Below are 17,770 nucleotides of genomic sequence, written 5' to 3' on the forward strand. Positions count from 1 at the left end.
TCCATAGAAACAGCCCAAGATACAAGAGTAGCTTTACATGTTGCTGGATCATGTATCAATTCTTTGAGGCACCAAAGCTATTCACATGACTCGTGGCAGTTCAGAGAGGTCAAGGGTGCTCTAGTTGTGGGAGGGTCAAGTGCTAAAAATATGAACTCAGTTGTCAAAATAATATACTTTTTCTTCACTTTTAGAGTCAACTGAAGAAATTAAATGGTATTGTATGGCCAGAGATAGGCAGACTTGCAAGAGAACAAATACAGCAGTATGAAAAAGGTAAGATTTTGTCATTTTACCACTGTAGGATGCAGACCACCAATTACTTCCTCTTGTTGAGATACCAATGAAAGTTGTTTTAGTAGGATAACAGCCATTAGGTCTGATATAATGAAATGTAGGACGGATAGTTACCTATTCTAGTATACATGCTACTTCAAATTTATGTATCTCAAAATATCCATGGTCAAACTCATACAAGCTTTGACGCAAGACAATGCCAGATGTTACTTCATCTATGGTAGAAGACGTTCAACCCAGTGAGAATTTGGGAAAAAGTTAGAGCTGGTTACAGACACAAGAGTTAACATTAAAGTCAGTGGCAATATCTTTTGTGAACATTCTCCATATGGAGGCAGAACACCATTAAATTTCACCATCTCGGTACCCACGAATTGTAGTTTGTCTATTTATAGCAATTCTCTCTCTCTTTTTTCTCCCCTTTTGCATGCCCATTTTTGTTGATTTTTTGGTCTAGAATGGACGAAGAGGGTTTGAATAAACATTTTCTGCCAGGTTTTGGTAAATATTCATGATTTTGAGGCGGAAGGATAACGGGGTTATCAGGTTGGCTACAGCGATATATACGGCAACTAGTTTCATGTTTTTAGTATGCTTCTTCAAGTTTGTGTATCTCAAAATTTTGGTGGTCAACCTCATACAAATTTTAGTGCAAAGACATGACCATTTGTTCCTCTGTCTGTAGTGAAAAGCATTCAGCCCAACGAAAATTTGGGGAAAAGTTGGAGGTGGGCAAAGAGGCCAGAATTAACATTGAAGTCAATGGGAAATTAATGGTGGTCTGCCTCCATACTACATAAGAGTTATGTCCCATTATTGCATAGATGGTTCATAAAAAGATAAGGTTAACACTAATAAATTTTGACAGCAGGAATTTAAGTTGTCCATTGTTCTTTCTTTAGAAAGTCTGGGCTGAAAGGATTGTAATCGAATGACATGGAATTCAGTGATGTCACTGAGGTAGTGTGTGTAGAATCGAGATGTAATTAAACACAGCGAATATGTTTCAACTGTTGCGGTTGATTGAGATATTTCTTATTCAATCAGTTGTAGTTGCCCCTTTTTACTTGATTGTTACGTGGGATTAATCAAGGGAATTCAATTCCAAACCATTTAATTGTGTATCCCCCAAATTTTATACTATCCCAACAACTAGAGCATATTTTGCTTGTGAGTCATCCTGTAGGTGCAGCCTATGTGAAGTTTTACTTAGGCTTGGATATCCGGGAGCCAAAACCAGGACTTTCTGATCAAGAGTCCAATGTCCTAAGCATTCCACTGCTATGACCCTCTCATTTCTCGGATATGATTGATGTATAAAATAGAGGGTAGTGGTATTAGATGCGGCAGTGTTTATAATTTATCTATAGATGCGGCAGTGTTTATAATTTATCTATAGATGCTGCACTGTTAGATATAATTTATCTATAATTATAGAGGGTATTAGATACTGTTGTTAGATATAATTTATCTATAAATATAGAGGGTATCAGATGCTGTTGTCAGATATAATTTATCTATATATTATAGAGGGTATTAGATGCTGTGTTAGATATAATTTATCTATATATTATAGAGGGTATTAGATGCTGTGTTAGATATAATTTATCTATATATTATAGAGGGTATTAGATGCTGTGTTAGATATAATTTATCTATATATTATAGAGGGTATCAGATGCTGTGTTAGATATAATTTATCTATATATTATAGAGGGTAAGAATATAGTGGTATTAGATGCTGCCCTGTTGTTAGAAGCTGAATGGAATAAAATGGTGCATGAAGTTTGGACAGCTGTTGTTCCTCAATCAGAAGTAAGTTTTATTCCTGTACAATTTTCTTGTCGAATCCCACATTGTGAATGAGAAGGTAATATGACCCCCCTCCCCAAATGGTTCATGACTTTGTTCTGTGTGGATCACAATGAAAATTGACAAGAGAATATTACTGCCAGGGAACCTACAATGGTTTTTTCCCTCCTATTTTAAATGCTATTTCTATCACTACCTGTTTATTATAGCGTTGTCAGGCAACGAAATATGGCCACCACCAGCATTTAGATGTGGCAATAAGTATGCAATAAACTGATGGGCAAATTTTAATGGGTCGAACAATCCTAGCAAATTTGGTGGTGACGGGGGCTGTAACTCTGCTAAAACAATATAAAATCACCATTATGAATATTTTGTTTATATTCTAGGCTGTGTTAAGAATCATGGAAAGAAACGGTTTATCAGAGGAAGAAGCCTTAAAACGAGTTAAATCCCAGATGTCAAATGATGATCGTGTTGCCAAGTCTAATGTTATATTCTGTTCTTTATGGGAATATGAATACACACAGGGGCAGGTAAAATATGGATCCATTTAATGACTTTAACCCTTTAGCACCTGGTACATGTAGATATTGACCACCCCAGTTAACTCTTTATCACCTGGTACATGTTTATATTGACCAACCACAGTTAACCCTTTAGCATCTGGTACATGTATATATTGACCACCCCTAGTTAACCCTTTACTTCCTGGTACATGTTTATATTGACCGTGCCAGTTAACCCTTTAGCCCCTGGTACATGTATATATTGACCACCCCCAGTTCCCTGACAAGATATTAGAGAAAATCACCTCAAATTTCCTGAATCACAGAGCGAGTATAGGAAATGAAATGGGGTTTAACATCCTACTGTTCTGTTCTGACTGGGCTAATGAAGATGGGCATACTCCATACTGTGTCCTATGTGAGAAATTTTGCCCAAACATTGGCGCTACAGCCTACTCTTATTTCAACTTCCAACTGGCAAGGGACCTTGGTTCTTTTGTCCCATCTGAATAACTAGACACTGTCCTTGCCATGGCCCTCCTTCTAGCACTAATGACAAAGGGGAATCACACTGTATCAGCCAGCATCAAGAGTGATCCCCAGACCTCCTGGTTAGTGAGTCAGCCTCTTAATCACTGAGCTTCTGAACTAGTATGGGGGTCTTCATTAAGTACATATATTGGACTATGTAAATGATTTGGGTTATGGTGCTTTAAGAATAATGAAATATGATTTTTTGTTGTTGTCTATTTCAGGTAGAGAGAGCGTGGAAACTTTTACAAGAGAGAATAAACACCAGAAAATAATATCAAAATTTAATATCTTTTAACATTTTGTACAAATAAACTATATTACAGTTCTTAACAAATACAAAATATCTGATCTCTATCCTGTTGTAACCGTTGTTACAGTAAAACAATAGTCTATATACCTCTTGAGGAAATGAAGAACCTTGTCTCAGTTGTTGGTTTTGTTTCATGTGCCACTATCAAACAGATATTGACATAGGTGAATGAATGAGGTAAATATTGGGTGAATGAAGAGAAAACTTGCATGGATATTTATGAAATAGACATGAAATTATAATTAACATTACTGAATAATAAAATGTTTATGATATGATTTGAATGTCTTTTTTTCTCATATTCCTAACACTATAGTTATGAGAGTCTGTAGTTTGTTTATGAGTAGCAAAATTTTGTAACCATTGGTTCATGAATATGGCTTTGTGTTGACCCACATTGAAATACTGCTGTGGTCAGTCCCTTTAGTTGTCAACATATCCTTATGGACAGGCCACAGCTTTTCGTTCATCCCCGGTTTTCCCAAATTATTTAGAGACTGGAAAACATTGATTTAAAAGATGAAAAATTACCTCGATTGGACATGTTATTGCAATTGTTACACAAGCATATAAATTTTCATTTCAACACTATAAGTTAAGGGTGTTTACATAGTTGTTTCTGTCACTCCCTCATTTTCTTAATCTGTGTAGGTAACAATGTTTAGTGTGGCACTATTCACCTAGAACAAATAGATTGTGTTGTTTGTTCAACATCTTTCAAAAACTTTATAAAGATCTGGTAAATTAGCAAGCTGTAAAATACTGGCATCTTCAGTGAATATATTTGGTGGTAAAAGTTGTGATTTTAACGCTGGATAAACAACATGTTCTACAGTCCATCTCCAATTATTGGTTGACTCTTCGCCACTTTCCTGAAAGATGAAATATAATTTATACATATAAATGAAAAGAGTAGACGACTTTTTAATCCCATATTTTGGTCTTGGTACACATTTGAATCACTTTACCTTTTAAAAGAACCAGTGGCTACCCACATTTTGCAAGAGATGGATAGAGAACAAGCTAAAAACAAAAACGATTTTTTGTACAATCAGGGGCCATAATCCAGAAAGTTATGGTCTGAAATGCGCAAATATCAAAAAGGATTGAGATTTTTGGAATATAAAGATATGTTTTAAGTTTCATCAAAATCGAATAAAAATTGTGACCTCTAGCGGGTGCATAACCTTTGTATTACATACTTATACACAATTTGCTTACAAAGAGCGACTTTTTGTCAGGCAGTTTCATTTCAATTTTCCCGAAATTTGAATTTAACCTTCACTATGGTGGAATGGTGATATATCTACTAAACAGTTTTTAAAATCGGGGAAATAAATTGTGACCTATAGAGAATCCACAAGCTAAAACTGTGATTTTTCGACCAAAAAGGGGCCATAATCCAGGAAGTTATGTTCGGATATGTGTGATGATTATCAAAAGGAACCAAGATCTTTATGATAAAAAAATATATTTAGAGTTTCAGCCAAATCGGATAAAAACTGTGGCCTCTAGAGGGTCAACAACCTTGATATACCATATTTTTACACTATTTACGTACAAGGGGTGGCCATTACGTCCGTCAATTTTTGTCCGATTTTCACGAAATTCGAACTCAACCATCATTAGTGTATAACTGTGATATATTCACACATATTTTTTTTTTAAATCGGATAAAAATTTTGACCTCTATAGGGACCACAGGCTCAAAACGCGATTTTTCTTACAATCAAGGGCCATAATTCAGGCAGTTATGATTCATTATGCGCGAATATCAAAAGGAACCAATTTCCTTGGGTTATAAACATGCATTTCAAGTTTCATCAAAATGAAGTTATGGTCCAATACATGTCAATATGGAAAGGAACCGAGATCTTTGGGAGATAGACCTATATTTCAAGTTTTGTCAAAATCGGATAAAAATTGTGACCTGTAGAGTGTCCACAAACAAATTGTGAATGGATGGACGGACAGGGGCAACGACATTATATGTCTGTTGTCGTTGTGCAAACTCTTCAGGTCAAAATTTTTATCCAGTTTTGACGAAACTTGAAATATAGTTTAATATCCAAAATATCTTGGTTCCTTTCGATATTGGCATGTATCAGAACATAACTTCATGGATTATGGCCCCTGATTGTACAAAAAATCACGTTTCTAGCTTGTGGACCCTCTAGATGTCACAATTGTTATCCAATTTTGATGAAACTTAAAATATATGTTTATATCCCAAAGATCTTGGTTCCTGTTGATATTAATGCATGTCAGATCATAACATCCTGGATTATGGACCCTGACTGTAGGAAAAAACATGATGCATAATGTGGGCGAATCTTGTATGGCAACCGCGAGTTTAAACTACTGACTACCAAACCACCTGTTACACAGAAGTAGTTAACAGTCTATAAATAGTTCCCAGCTATTCAGAGATCAGTAGTTTCAGACTCCAGGTGTTCAAGGAAATGATTGTCATCATCATAAGATAATGATTGACATTGTTAGCAAGTTATATAAACAGAATGTGATAATTAGAAAAATGATAACGGGGGATTTACTGAAAGAGACATGAAGATCTGTCAAAATGTTATCTGATTTATTGTTCTCTAATTAGCTGTACAGAAATAGTTGGAAAAGTATGAGGGAGATGGGGATTAACTTCCACTCAACAGAGTAGGTCATTTTGAGACTAACATGGTTCAATTTTATTTCAATCATCTGCTTGCACATAGGGGTTTTTAGTTGTGGGAGGAAACCGTAAGACCCAGAGAATACCCACAATGTCATACAGATAACCCTACTCTTTGTCACACGTACAAGCGAGCAATCTAAATCATTCCACTTGACTCAATGATAGACTTTATTATGATATAACGTGCACAAGGTAAACTATTCGGCAATCCAACTTCTGTGTTGGAAAAGCAAATTTAACTCCAGATGGGTAGTATAGTAATATCAACATGTTGTAAAAAAACACAAAAACATATTATGGAAGACAATATTACTATTTTAATTAAAGCTTGATAACATGGAGAGACTTAATGAAAAGTTGCTTTTATTAAAATAGTAATATTGTGTTCCATATTATGTTTTTATACGGCCACATTGAAATGTTGTCATTTATTGTCATCACCTCTGTCCGTCGGTCCATCGTCCACAACTGCTTGTGGCCCCTGATTGTACAAAAAAATCATGTTGCAAAATGTGGGTGTATCTTGCATGGCAACTGCTTGTTTAATCTAGAGGCTAAAGTTAATATCCGATTGACTTTAAATTTACACACAGTGTTTAAGGTCATGAGACGAAGACGCCTATTGATTTTCAACGATTTCCGATAATTACTGCCAGAGTTATGGACCTTGATCACTTTAAAAAATATAGTGGATGCTTTAGAGGCTAAAGTTAATATCCGATAGACTTTATATTTATACAGTGTTTAAGGTCATGAGACGAAGAAGCCCATCAATTTTCAACGATTTCCAATGATTATGGAAATTGATATTAAAAGTTAGAATGTGTTGTAAATGTTTTCATTTCTGACAAAAGAAAAAATATGCGACAACCCTTGTTGACTCCCCCAACGATTTAGCTGCTGTGGGTGTATGTTTCATTGCCTGGCAACCTATCTTTTTGTTTATTAGACGTGCTAATTGCTAAATGCCACTCAAAGAAGATCTACATGCAGGATAACGTGTAGAGCTTGTGTGGGAGACGCAAGGAGATTGTTATCAAAGTAAAGTTTATTGTGATAGCATAGCAACTTGTCAAGTAACAAATATACACCCACAACCAGCTTTATCAAAATCTCTCATCAGTAGAGGTAATGAATGGGCAATAACTCCTTGCAAAACAGATACTGAATGTGTATTTCAAAAGGATTTGTCATTATCACCCGTCCAACTATCCCAGCAAGTTTTAGTAATAAATCTCAAATTCTCTTAACTTTTTGAGTGATTACAAGAGCATCGAGAGATTTGTTACAAAACTAGTTTGCTGAAACAGATGATAGCATGCTTCAGCCAGATGATGAGAATCTAAAGGTCATGTTGTAATTTTGTTGACTCACCTCAGAACCAACTTCAGGAGGGAAGAGAGATTTACGAAAAGCATAGAAGTCACTTGTCTCTTTAGCAAAAGTATTGAAACATTCTTCTTCATCATCCCAATTCACCTGGAGAAAATACAACAACCAACAATTATTAGAGAGGGAGGGAAAGGGAGGGAAAGGGAGTTAATGTTTGGCACTAGCCTCGATCATCATTACTAAAGTCGGTACGATAAAAAAAATAGTCTTGATTATCCATTTTTTGATTTAATCATCAATGAGCGTTGAGCAGAAGATCAGGTTCTATTCCAGGAAATATTGCAGGCTAGCAATTATGTGTGGTGCAGCCCCTCCCTCCCCCTGCACTTACTATTGAGAGTTGATTATGGTCTGGATACGGTAATTAATGTCTAATTAATAATTTAGACAACATTTCAGGCCTAAAGAAAGACCTGCAATTAGCAGATTTAGCTCTTGCATAATGTATGTTTAATTTAACTTCAGTTCATTTTAAATTAAAGGAAAATTTTCATTTGGCGCTTTGCATCTTTAAATAAAAAAAGTTGTACATTTTGTTTTTCTTTCCAAAAACTAAATCCTCTGCTGTACAAATTTCAGTTGAATCAAATCTTTGACATTGTTTTTATGTGAATAGAAATTCTAGACAGTAAACAAATTAATCAAGATAAATCTATTTAATATCAAACATTTGAAATTGCTTTTCAAAAAGATATATCATTGTTTATTTTTAGAATGAAAATCTGGTTTTATGTGAATATTATTTGAAATAAGACCTGAAAGATTTACGTGTGTAAATGGATTATCTGGTAAACAGGAGCTATTCAATTCTCTTTCATCTTTCAATTAACAAAAACTAAAAACATTTATGATGAAAAACAGACCACCAGATTTCTAAATACCCATTAATCTTCAATTGGTTAAAAGTTTATACTTAAGGTCATTCCAATCTGAACTTTTTAAATAACCGTTAATCTTCAATTGGTTAAAAGTTTAAACTTAAAGGGGCATTATATATATAGGTAAGATTAGATAAAGAGCTGACAGTTCTTGCTATAATAGTTAAAGATAGATAATAAAAAGGAAATATGTTGAAAATTTCAGTCAAATTACTTCACTCTTAGCTGAGTTATCCACGATAGAATCACAATGTAGCCTCGATTGCCATTGCTATGGTTGTTACGATAATAGACAAAGTCTGGATTATCCATTTTTACGGTAAATCATCAACAGCAAAATGTATTTAAATCTACTTAATATTGTAGCCATCCGATTGCACTGAGAGTTGATTATGGTCTTTGTAAGTTAATTAATGTCTAATTAATAATTTATAACATTTAGCATTTGCATAATGCCTGTTTAATCTTCGATTGGGTTAAAAGTTTATTTAAACTTTAGGTCATTCCGATCTCAACTTTGGTTTTCAGGAACATCTATTCAAATTTTGATTCTTATTTCTTCGGGGAAAAATATAATTAAAAAAAAGAGAGTATGTGTTTGCTCTTCTATAAAGTTTTAAAATTTTAAAAAATAAAAATGTTCACTTGACTCCAGTAGCTATTTATTTATTAAAAACCCCAGAGAACTCAAATTAATTTTGTTTCGCCTAAATATAGGTGTTGATCTGTGATAGCTTTAAACTGTTCAACCATCAAAAAATGTTCATCTTTAGCAAAGTTTTATACCGGTAGTTGAAAAAATTAAAAAATAGAATAAAATGTACTTAATCTGCCATCTATCCTGTTAAAAACCTTATATTTACGAACTGATTTAGAAAAAGAAAAAAATCTACATTATCTGATTTCTTTCCTGTTAAAAACGTTTTATTTAAGAATTGATTTAGAAATAGAAAATAAAAGGACGTTAAGGCAGTTTTAAAAAGACAACATGATAACGTGGAGGCGTTTGTGTCAATATTTAATTATCAGAACTGTCTCAAATTTTGCATACAATCAAATTTGAACATGTGAGTTTTTAGTCAAATCACAGCACAAGTGCTTGATATTATTATCTTTTTATTGTTATTATTTAAACTTTTATATTGCGTCTACTAAAAATGCCTCTTCCATTTTACTTGAACAATTTACTTAAGAAATTTTGAAACAAAGGAATTATTTTTCATGAACATTAATGGTTGCATCTTTTGAGTCCACAGAGAAATCTAAATACAGTCATATTGGGAATAACATTTCTATTTCAATTATTTCCTGGCACAGTGGAAGGAAACTGGATGATCTAGAGAGAGAGAGAGAGAGAGAGAGAGAGAGAGAGAGAGAAATGGGGTTTAACATCCACACGACACAAACTATGTCATATTGGGACTAACCCACTTAATTCTGGTTTACCCCTAAATTACAGTTCCCCTATCATGCTATAACATATAATATATAATACCATTATAAATACCTCTGTAGCTAGTCGTAGAATATACATTGGTAGACCATCTAACATTGGTTGGTAATTATCTAATAACATTGGTAATGTCAGTAAATTACCTTCCTATTAATAGAAATAACATTAGTTGAGTCAGTAAATTACACATGTACAGCCCTGTTAATATAAATAACATTAGTTGAGTCAGTAAATTACAGCCCTGTTAATATAAATAACATAAGTTGAGTCAGTAAATTACAGCCCTGTTAATATAAATAACACTGATAATGTCAGTCTAACTCGTTGCAAATTAAAGATGAGGGGTAATTTTGCCCGCCCAGCAGCGTCAGGGCCTTTTGTTTTCCAAGTGTCAGAGTATCTTTAACATGCTGCCAATGATATATACGTATACTAGATGCTTCTGACACGACTGGAAGGGAAACCAGGCTTGAAAACCCCAAGGAAGTGAAATGGGGTTTAATCATTTTAATGTCCTACTGTTCTGCCCGACCAGGCTAATGAAGACGGGCATATGCTATACAGTGTGCTAGGAGGGAAATTTGGCCAAGGCAGTGGCACTATGGCCTACTCTTATATCGAATTCCAACTGCCAAGGGATATTTAACATGCATGCCAATGTATACATGGGACCTCGGTTTTTCATCCCATTCGAACAACTAGACAGCTGTCTTTGTCAGGCTCTTCGTCCTCCACCACTGAACTTTCTCGACCAATGCAGGGATCGAACACCCGACCTTCATGATAGCGTCTTACCCACTTAGCCACCGTGGCTCCCGAAAATCCCAAGGAATTGGGGCTAGTCTCATCCTTCATGTTGTTATGTAACAAACCTTATCAATTTCTATAGAGAAATACTCTTCTAACATCTCAGATTTTGTTTGTAGAAAATCTACGATATATTTAGCTAATCCTTCTTTAGGTCCGTCTGTTTCTGTCCAGCCACTTTCTTCAGAATCCAAGGCCATCATCGCTAAATCATAAATAGGTGCCGTCTCCTGCAAATATATAGGAGCTTATTAGAGAGACATAGAGAGAGAGACAGAGACAAACTAGGTCATTTCGGGACTAACATATGGTTCAATTTTATTATTATTTCAATAATTCGCTTGCATGTAGGGGGCTTTAGCAGTGGGAGGAAACCTGAGGACCGGTAGAAAACCCTTGAGGTTGGACAAATGAGTCTACTCCTTGTCACGTACAACCATGGAATCGAAACCACACCAGTTGATTCAATAAGAGACCCTATTTGGCCACCCAACCCCCAATGCAATGCTAGACCTTAAAAATCTAAAGTGAACACAATAGTGGCCTACTTCCCACCCAGTTAATAAATGGAATACAAAATACTTACTGAAAGTCTCAGTATTCCAAAATTACCAAAATCTTGAAGAACCAACTGATAAAACAATTCTTTACTGAAAGATAAAAAAGAAAATAGTCGCTCACATTATTTTTGACATTGGCTTTAAAAGATAATGTACCTATTGGTAAAAGATCCTATTTTTCTGCAATAACCTGGCTAATGATGACGACAAGAAATTTTTTGAAATCCCATCACTGGTATACACCATGCAGTTTGTATGAGGGAAATTTATCCAGAACAGCAGCATTTCCACCTACATGTTGTCAAATTCCAATTACCATCATGGGTTCTTTTACATGCATGGGAAACCTGTTCACTGGCCCTCGTTTTTTTTTTGTCACATCCAAATCTCAAGTCACTTTTCCTTGCCAGGTCCTCTGTCCTGTTCCACTGACAAGGGTAAAAGCAGGCTGCAAATTCCTGAGACGGTTTCTCGGCCAACGGCTAGATCAAATCCAGGACTTTCTGATTAGTGAGTCATCCGATTCTAGATATTTTGTTTATTCAGTAATGGTAAACATAATGAAATAATCAGCACTATTGCCAACAGTCAATAATGGTTATTTCGGAGTGAAATTTGTTTATTTTGTTAATCCTATATTTAACCCTTGAAATGTACAGTGACCTATTTTGACCCCAAAATGAGACCAGAGAAGTCTCTGTAGATTTGTATATTCCAAGGGTAATTGTGGTCAGTCAGACATCAAGCTACAACTGTCATCCCAAATTGTCTATCAGAAACAGCAGACATTAACATCAGTAAATTTGCTCATACAAGATGTAGTGAGGTAATTCCATTCATTCGGTCAAAAATGTTTAAATTACTTCATTACGGACAATTGTTTGTGTATTAATGGTTAATACATTCACTTGGACAAGAAAGTCAACAAATCAAATGATAACATATATAGCTGCCATTTGTTAAACATAAGCTATAGTCAACTTGTGAAACAAAGGATGACAACCAATTTAATCTTTAAATTCTACGCTACAGATAAGTTTTAAATCTTTGAAATTACTAGTTTGAAATTTTCTGCAGTGGAATTTTCCTTAGCAACGGCTTGCAATGGTGCAACAAAATCAAGCAACAAATCATTTAATTCTAGAGGATAAATCTCATCATTGCACAAAAAGTAGTAGGGTAGGGCTTAATGTCAACTTCCATCTTGGGTGACATCGCAGACAAATGTTACCCAAGAAACTTGCGAGTGGAACCAATCTCATGCAAGAGGCTCATCCTGATTGGTTTAGAATTGGGTAAGCGAATAAGAAATTCTGTCACTTCCATTTCCTTAGTTAAAGTTGACGATGTGCCTTTTGAGTAAGAGCATCTCAAGAGGTGTTAATCCAAAGGCGTTACAGCTGGGTAATACCTACGAGACAGTAGATGAGATGGTGGAACAATCGCTGCACAAACAATACAGTCCTTATATGGATATATAAAATAAAAGATAAACTAAACAAGCCAACAGTGAAGCTGATGTCCCCCGCCGAAATCCCAAAATACATAGATGACACATTAAAGATACATTATGGGAGATTCGATAACGAGTTGGCAGTTCTCACTATAATAGTTAAAAACTAGATAACGTAAAGGCAATTTGCTGAAAATTCCATTCAAATTGATTCACTATGAACCGAAAACTAAGTGAATGAAATTTCTGCCTAGCTTCGGTCATCATTACTAAAGTCAGTACGATAAACATCATAGTCACGATTATCCATTTAATCGTTTAATCGAGAAGGAAAGTTATCGTCAGTAAATCGGCTCAGAATCCACTTAAGATCGCAGGCTAGCGATGCCATCTAGGGTTGATTATGGTCTGGATAAGTTAATTAATGTCTAATTAATAATTTAGATAACATTTCAGGCATAAAGAAAGACCTGCAATAGACAGATTTAGCTCTTGCATAATGTATGTTTAATTAATCGCACATTTATTTTTTTTTAAAAGTGTCAAGCAATCAAACTGATTATCAACTATACACTAAGTTTCATCACTCTCTATCAGATAGAATCAAAGTTATCTTGTCCTAAAGCATCAACCAATGGGACAATTAGATTAATACAAAGTGAAATATTATGAAATGAAATAGGATTTTATTTCTAATCTGGTTGGGGTAATGAAGACATGCATATGCCATACAGAATGATATGAAGGAAATTTTGCCCGGACAGCAATGCTACAGCCTACTCTTACATCAAATTCATACAACCAAGGGATGTGTACACAAGACTTGTGAAACATTCTAACCTGAATGCACCTGCAGATGGCTAACAACAATAAGAATTCTGTAGATAGTACTTCAGTCGTTTAAATAAAAAAAAAAATATTGAGAATCCAACTTGACCCTCAATAACTTGTGATTGCAAACAATCGTTGTTAAGAAATGGTGCTTTATGTATAATATAAATGGTCTTCGTGTTAAAGACATTTAGATAGACACAATATAAATTATTGATATGAAATAAATGGCCTGGACAAAGTACAATCTCGGACTAATCAGACTTACTCCCTACTCAATCACCATTTAATGAGTTGGGGGAATTTTAGTCTTATTGTCATATCTATGTTCAAGGTTCAAGCGCTTCAGAGTTAATGGAGAAATATTTAGATGACACCCTGGGCTTTAATTCAATCAACAACACTAGTCGGAAATAATTGGCTTAATTGTGAAATTGTCCGAGATTAGAGTTAATCATGGTATCATACAACCCCTGGTCTTCTAATGTAATTATCAAAGAGAAGTTACAGTCCACCACATGTCTTGTCCATTCAGATAATTTAATCCTTCATAATTAGGTCATCTGGTCAACCCACAAAATTTATTATACTTCTAACTACCAGGAAAAAAATCAAGTTATAGACTCTAATAAATAAAGGGAGAGTAATGGGGATTAACATCTACTAGTGACTAGGAAAACAAGCCAACAGTGAGGCTGATGTGGATAACACACATAATCTAATTGCATATTTATCTTTTTATAAAGCATTGATCAATTTGCTTATCAGTGCTTAATGTGAGCAGAAAATGCTTGGTATTCTAGCTGGTTTTTAGACCACTCGGGTCCTAAGGGTTCATAACATTACAAAAAAAACCCAACAAATTTTAGTCCATTTTTAGCCTGGGAGGCTTTTATATAGGCCTAATGTCATTCAGGGTGTCAATGTCCAAAGGGTTAAACACAAACTAGGTCATTCAGGGTGGCTGAATGGTCCGATGCTTGCACTTTAAGCTCACAATAAAAACCTTTTTTTCTCCAATCATTGGTTAAGCCTATAGGACCCTAAATATCTAAATGTATATTCAATTATTATTATAAAATTTTTATTAACCTTTTCTGTTCAGAGGTGCTTTACAAAGTTACAAGTGAAGATAACACTAGGTATTTTTATCACGTCATGATCATAAAACCCGACAGCACAATTGTCAAATAGCAGTTGAATATTAAGTCTGTAAACTAATCATGCATGTCTACACAAGTTCCTAATTATCTATAATCATGCATGTCTACACAAGTTCCTAATTATCTAATACTAAAAAAGCTTAATGCATATTACACAATTCAACAACCCAGTCCGGTTATCCAAATAATTCCCACTTGTTTATATCATTTTAAACGACACAGTCAAATGGGTTGGAAGCCTATAGAGTATATGCAAATAAGCATTTTATAACGGCAGCTCTTTAGCCGTCTCTCTGTTCACCATTAAACAAAAGCAGTTGCTCTGGTGATACAGCACTGCGCAGGTCCATCCGGGACGACTATATAAAGGGAACATCCGCACAAACTCACTTAAGTCTGATGAGTTTGAACTGAACGAAATTAGTTGCTTAATGAGAGAAATCTGGGACGGCTACTCACCACTCATAGATTTCTAATTTTAAAAGTTACAAAATATGAAATAAACCCCAAAAGAGGTTAAATAAAATCAAGAACTAAATACCATCACAACAAAAGAAAGAATATCACAGCAAACTCATGTACATATATAATAGATTTTAAAGCTCATTAGCACTGCACCCAAAAAGATAGATTGCCAGGCAACAAAACATACGCCCACAGCAGCTTAGTCGTCCAAGCAGCCAACAAGGGTTGTCACATATTTTTCACTTTGTTGGTAATCCAATCCGCTAAATATCACAGACTAGCGATGGCATCGAGAGTTGATTATGGTCTGGATAAATTAATTAATGTCTAATTAATAATTTAGATAAGAAAGACCTGCAATAGGCAGATTTAGCTCTTGCATAAAGTATGTTTAAGTAATTATCAATCGGATGATAACTGGGGTCTGTAGAGCCTGAACAATAACATTCAAAGAGGCCAAGGGCCATAACCCTTGCAGTAACTATTGGAAATCAATAGGATTCATCATCTGATGAACATAAATACTGTATGAATTTTAAGTAAATCGGATATTAACTTTAGTCTCTTGTGATCAAGGGCCATAACTCTGGCAGTAATTATTAGATATCGTTGAAAATCAATAGGCTTCTTTTTCTCATGACCTTAAATACTGTGCATAATTTTAAAGTCAATGGGATATAAACTTCAGCCTCTATTGTTGACCACGGACGGATCGACGGACTGAGGTTGAAGGCAATATTCGACAATGTGGGCGTAAAAAGAGTAATAGTTACTATCTTTCACATCAGTACGTAATGAGATGTTAAAGCTCATTAACACTGCTTTAAGAATACATGTACAATTAATGGTGATATAAATGCCAGACATCAAGCTTAGATTTTAAAACATAATGTATAAAGGCCACACCAAATAGATTTTCTGTTCTTCCGGAACACTTGAAAAGTTTTCCTGCTTGTTTCTTCAGGAAAAAGATTTATTTAAAAATCAAAATTACTTGATTGTGCTGTTTAAAAGCTTTTAGTTCCAAATTTTAAACTAAACATCGATCATGTGATTCATGTGGTTATTCATTTATCAAGAACCCAAAGAACAGAAAATCAAATTAGTGTGCTGTGAAGCCAATTTTTCTATTTGCAGACGGTCAATGTTCGGCCATCTTGAGAAATAAACCACTTATAACATGTTAGACATTTTTTTCGCACTTGGCCATGTGAAGATGATTTATTGTGAAGATTGTCCGACTCTAAGCTTAGATTTCAAACATAACAAGATCACTACAGGCAAGGTTTTTTTACTTGCAGACGGTCAATGTTTAGCTATCTTTAGAAATAAACCAATTATCTAATAAAGATTTAATTTATTTCCAATAATTCGAACCTCATGGCCAATAAAACCTTGGTTTAATGAAATTCTTAATTTCTTCTGTCTGTCTCAATCTATTTTTGCCCAGTTGACTACATTAGCTGTGCTACATTAGCTGTAATATACCAACAAATGAAGAACCGTTTTCCTACTGTTTTTAATCAATTTGTGTGCTGAATGTTGCAACTTAAAGCCACTGATCGCCGCCATGTGAGTGATTCTGAATTCCTCGAAAACTACAATATTGTAAAGTTAAATCTCTAAAAGGAATTAACATTCGAAAAATGGTTCAGTTGCATTCAGTATTTATAAACACCTCAATGCCACCTATAGTTAGGTAAAATCTTTTGATGGGCCTCTTTTTAATACAATTGAATCGAAGCCGTATAATTATCTTAATTAAATATTTGAGTACATATTAATATGGATTAATGCGTGAAAGTTTAGTCATTTTCCATGTATTGTGTTGATAGGGGAGTAAATGAGTGCGAAATGGGGTTTACCGTCAACACGACACAAACTAGGTCATTTTGGGACTAACATATGGTTCAATTATATTTCAGTAATTCACTAGGGAGTATGTATCTTTGGCAGGATGAGGAAACCAGAGGACCCAGAGAAAACCCACCTGGTAGGACAGGCCACCATACTCCTTGTCACGTTCAAACAGGGAATTGAAACTATACCACTTGACTAAATGATGGACCTTGTGATTTCATACACAAGCGTTAAACCACTAGACCCCCCCCCCCATCCACCCTGTGTTGATAGGGTTTTTTCAGTTGCAGCACCCATCCTATGGAACAAACTCCCAGCAACTTTAAAGGAAGCCAGAACATCCTTTAAATCATGCTTGAAGACTCACTTATTCAATTGAGAATACCAAACGACACTCACCTGTTTTAATGTCATTTAACAAAAAAATAATCTTAAGCTGTTGTTTTAAATGAGTTTTGAAGTATCTTTAGTCTTAAATGTAGCCATTTTTTTTAGGGGATTTAAAGGTCAGAAACAAACCTGATCAACAAAGCCATCTGTTTTATCTTTTGCTTCCAGTATTATCATGTATATATTTTAATGTTATATAAATTGGCAGTGCGTTCATATACCTTGACAGTTGGAATACATTAATCTATATATTAAAACAACATTTCAATAAATTTAAGCGAAAAATAACTTCATTCCTTGTCTACATTTGGATATCAATAATTGATTTAGTCCACCGTCAGTTTATTTGAAAGGGGTTATTACATCA

General features: G+C 34.7%; 2 protein-coding genes across 3 annotated transcripts in view; one reads left to right on the forward strand and one right to left on the reverse strand.

Moving 5' to 3' along the window:
* LOC126807876 (bifunctional coenzyme A synthase) overlaps positions 1-3,740 on the forward strand; it is a 19,726-nt gene extending 15,986 nt beyond the window's left edge. For both annotated transcript variants that reach the window (XM_056103490.1, XM_050532740.2), the window contains exons 7-10: positions 195-276; positions 2,012-2,112; positions 2,499-2,645; positions 3,374-3,740. In XM_056103490.1, the coding sequence (XP_055959465.1) occupies positions 195-276; positions 2,012-2,112; positions 2,499-2,645; positions 3,374-3,424 (381 nt within the window). In that variant the 3' untranslated portion in view covers positions 3,425-3,740. The remainder of the gene's footprint in view (positions 1-194; positions 277-2,011; positions 2,113-2,498; positions 2,646-3,373) is intronic.
* LOC126807864 (DNA mismatch repair protein Mlh1) overlaps positions 3,420-17,770 on the reverse strand; it is a 24,806-nt gene continuing 10,455 nt past the window's right edge. Inside the window, exons 7-11 of the mRNA XM_056103491.1 lie at positions 11,268-11,331; positions 10,747-10,911; positions 9,917-10,021; positions 7,526-7,630; positions 3,420-4,334 (exon numbers count right to left, since the gene is read on the reverse strand). Coding sequence (XP_055959466.1) covers positions 4,170-4,334; positions 7,526-7,630; positions 9,917-10,021; positions 10,747-10,911; positions 11,268-11,331 — 604 coding nt within the window. The 3' untranslated portion in view covers positions 3,420-4,169. The remainder of the gene's footprint in view (positions 4,335-7,525; positions 7,631-9,916; positions 10,022-10,746; positions 10,912-11,267; positions 11,332-17,770) is intronic.

The sequence above is a fragment of the Patella vulgata genome, chromosome 9, assembly GCF_932274485.2.
Source record: "Patella vulgata chromosome 9, xgPatVulg1.2, whole genome shotgun sequence".
NCBI classification, from domain to species: domain Eukaryota; kingdom Metazoa; phylum Mollusca; class Gastropoda; family Patellidae; genus Patella; species Patella vulgata.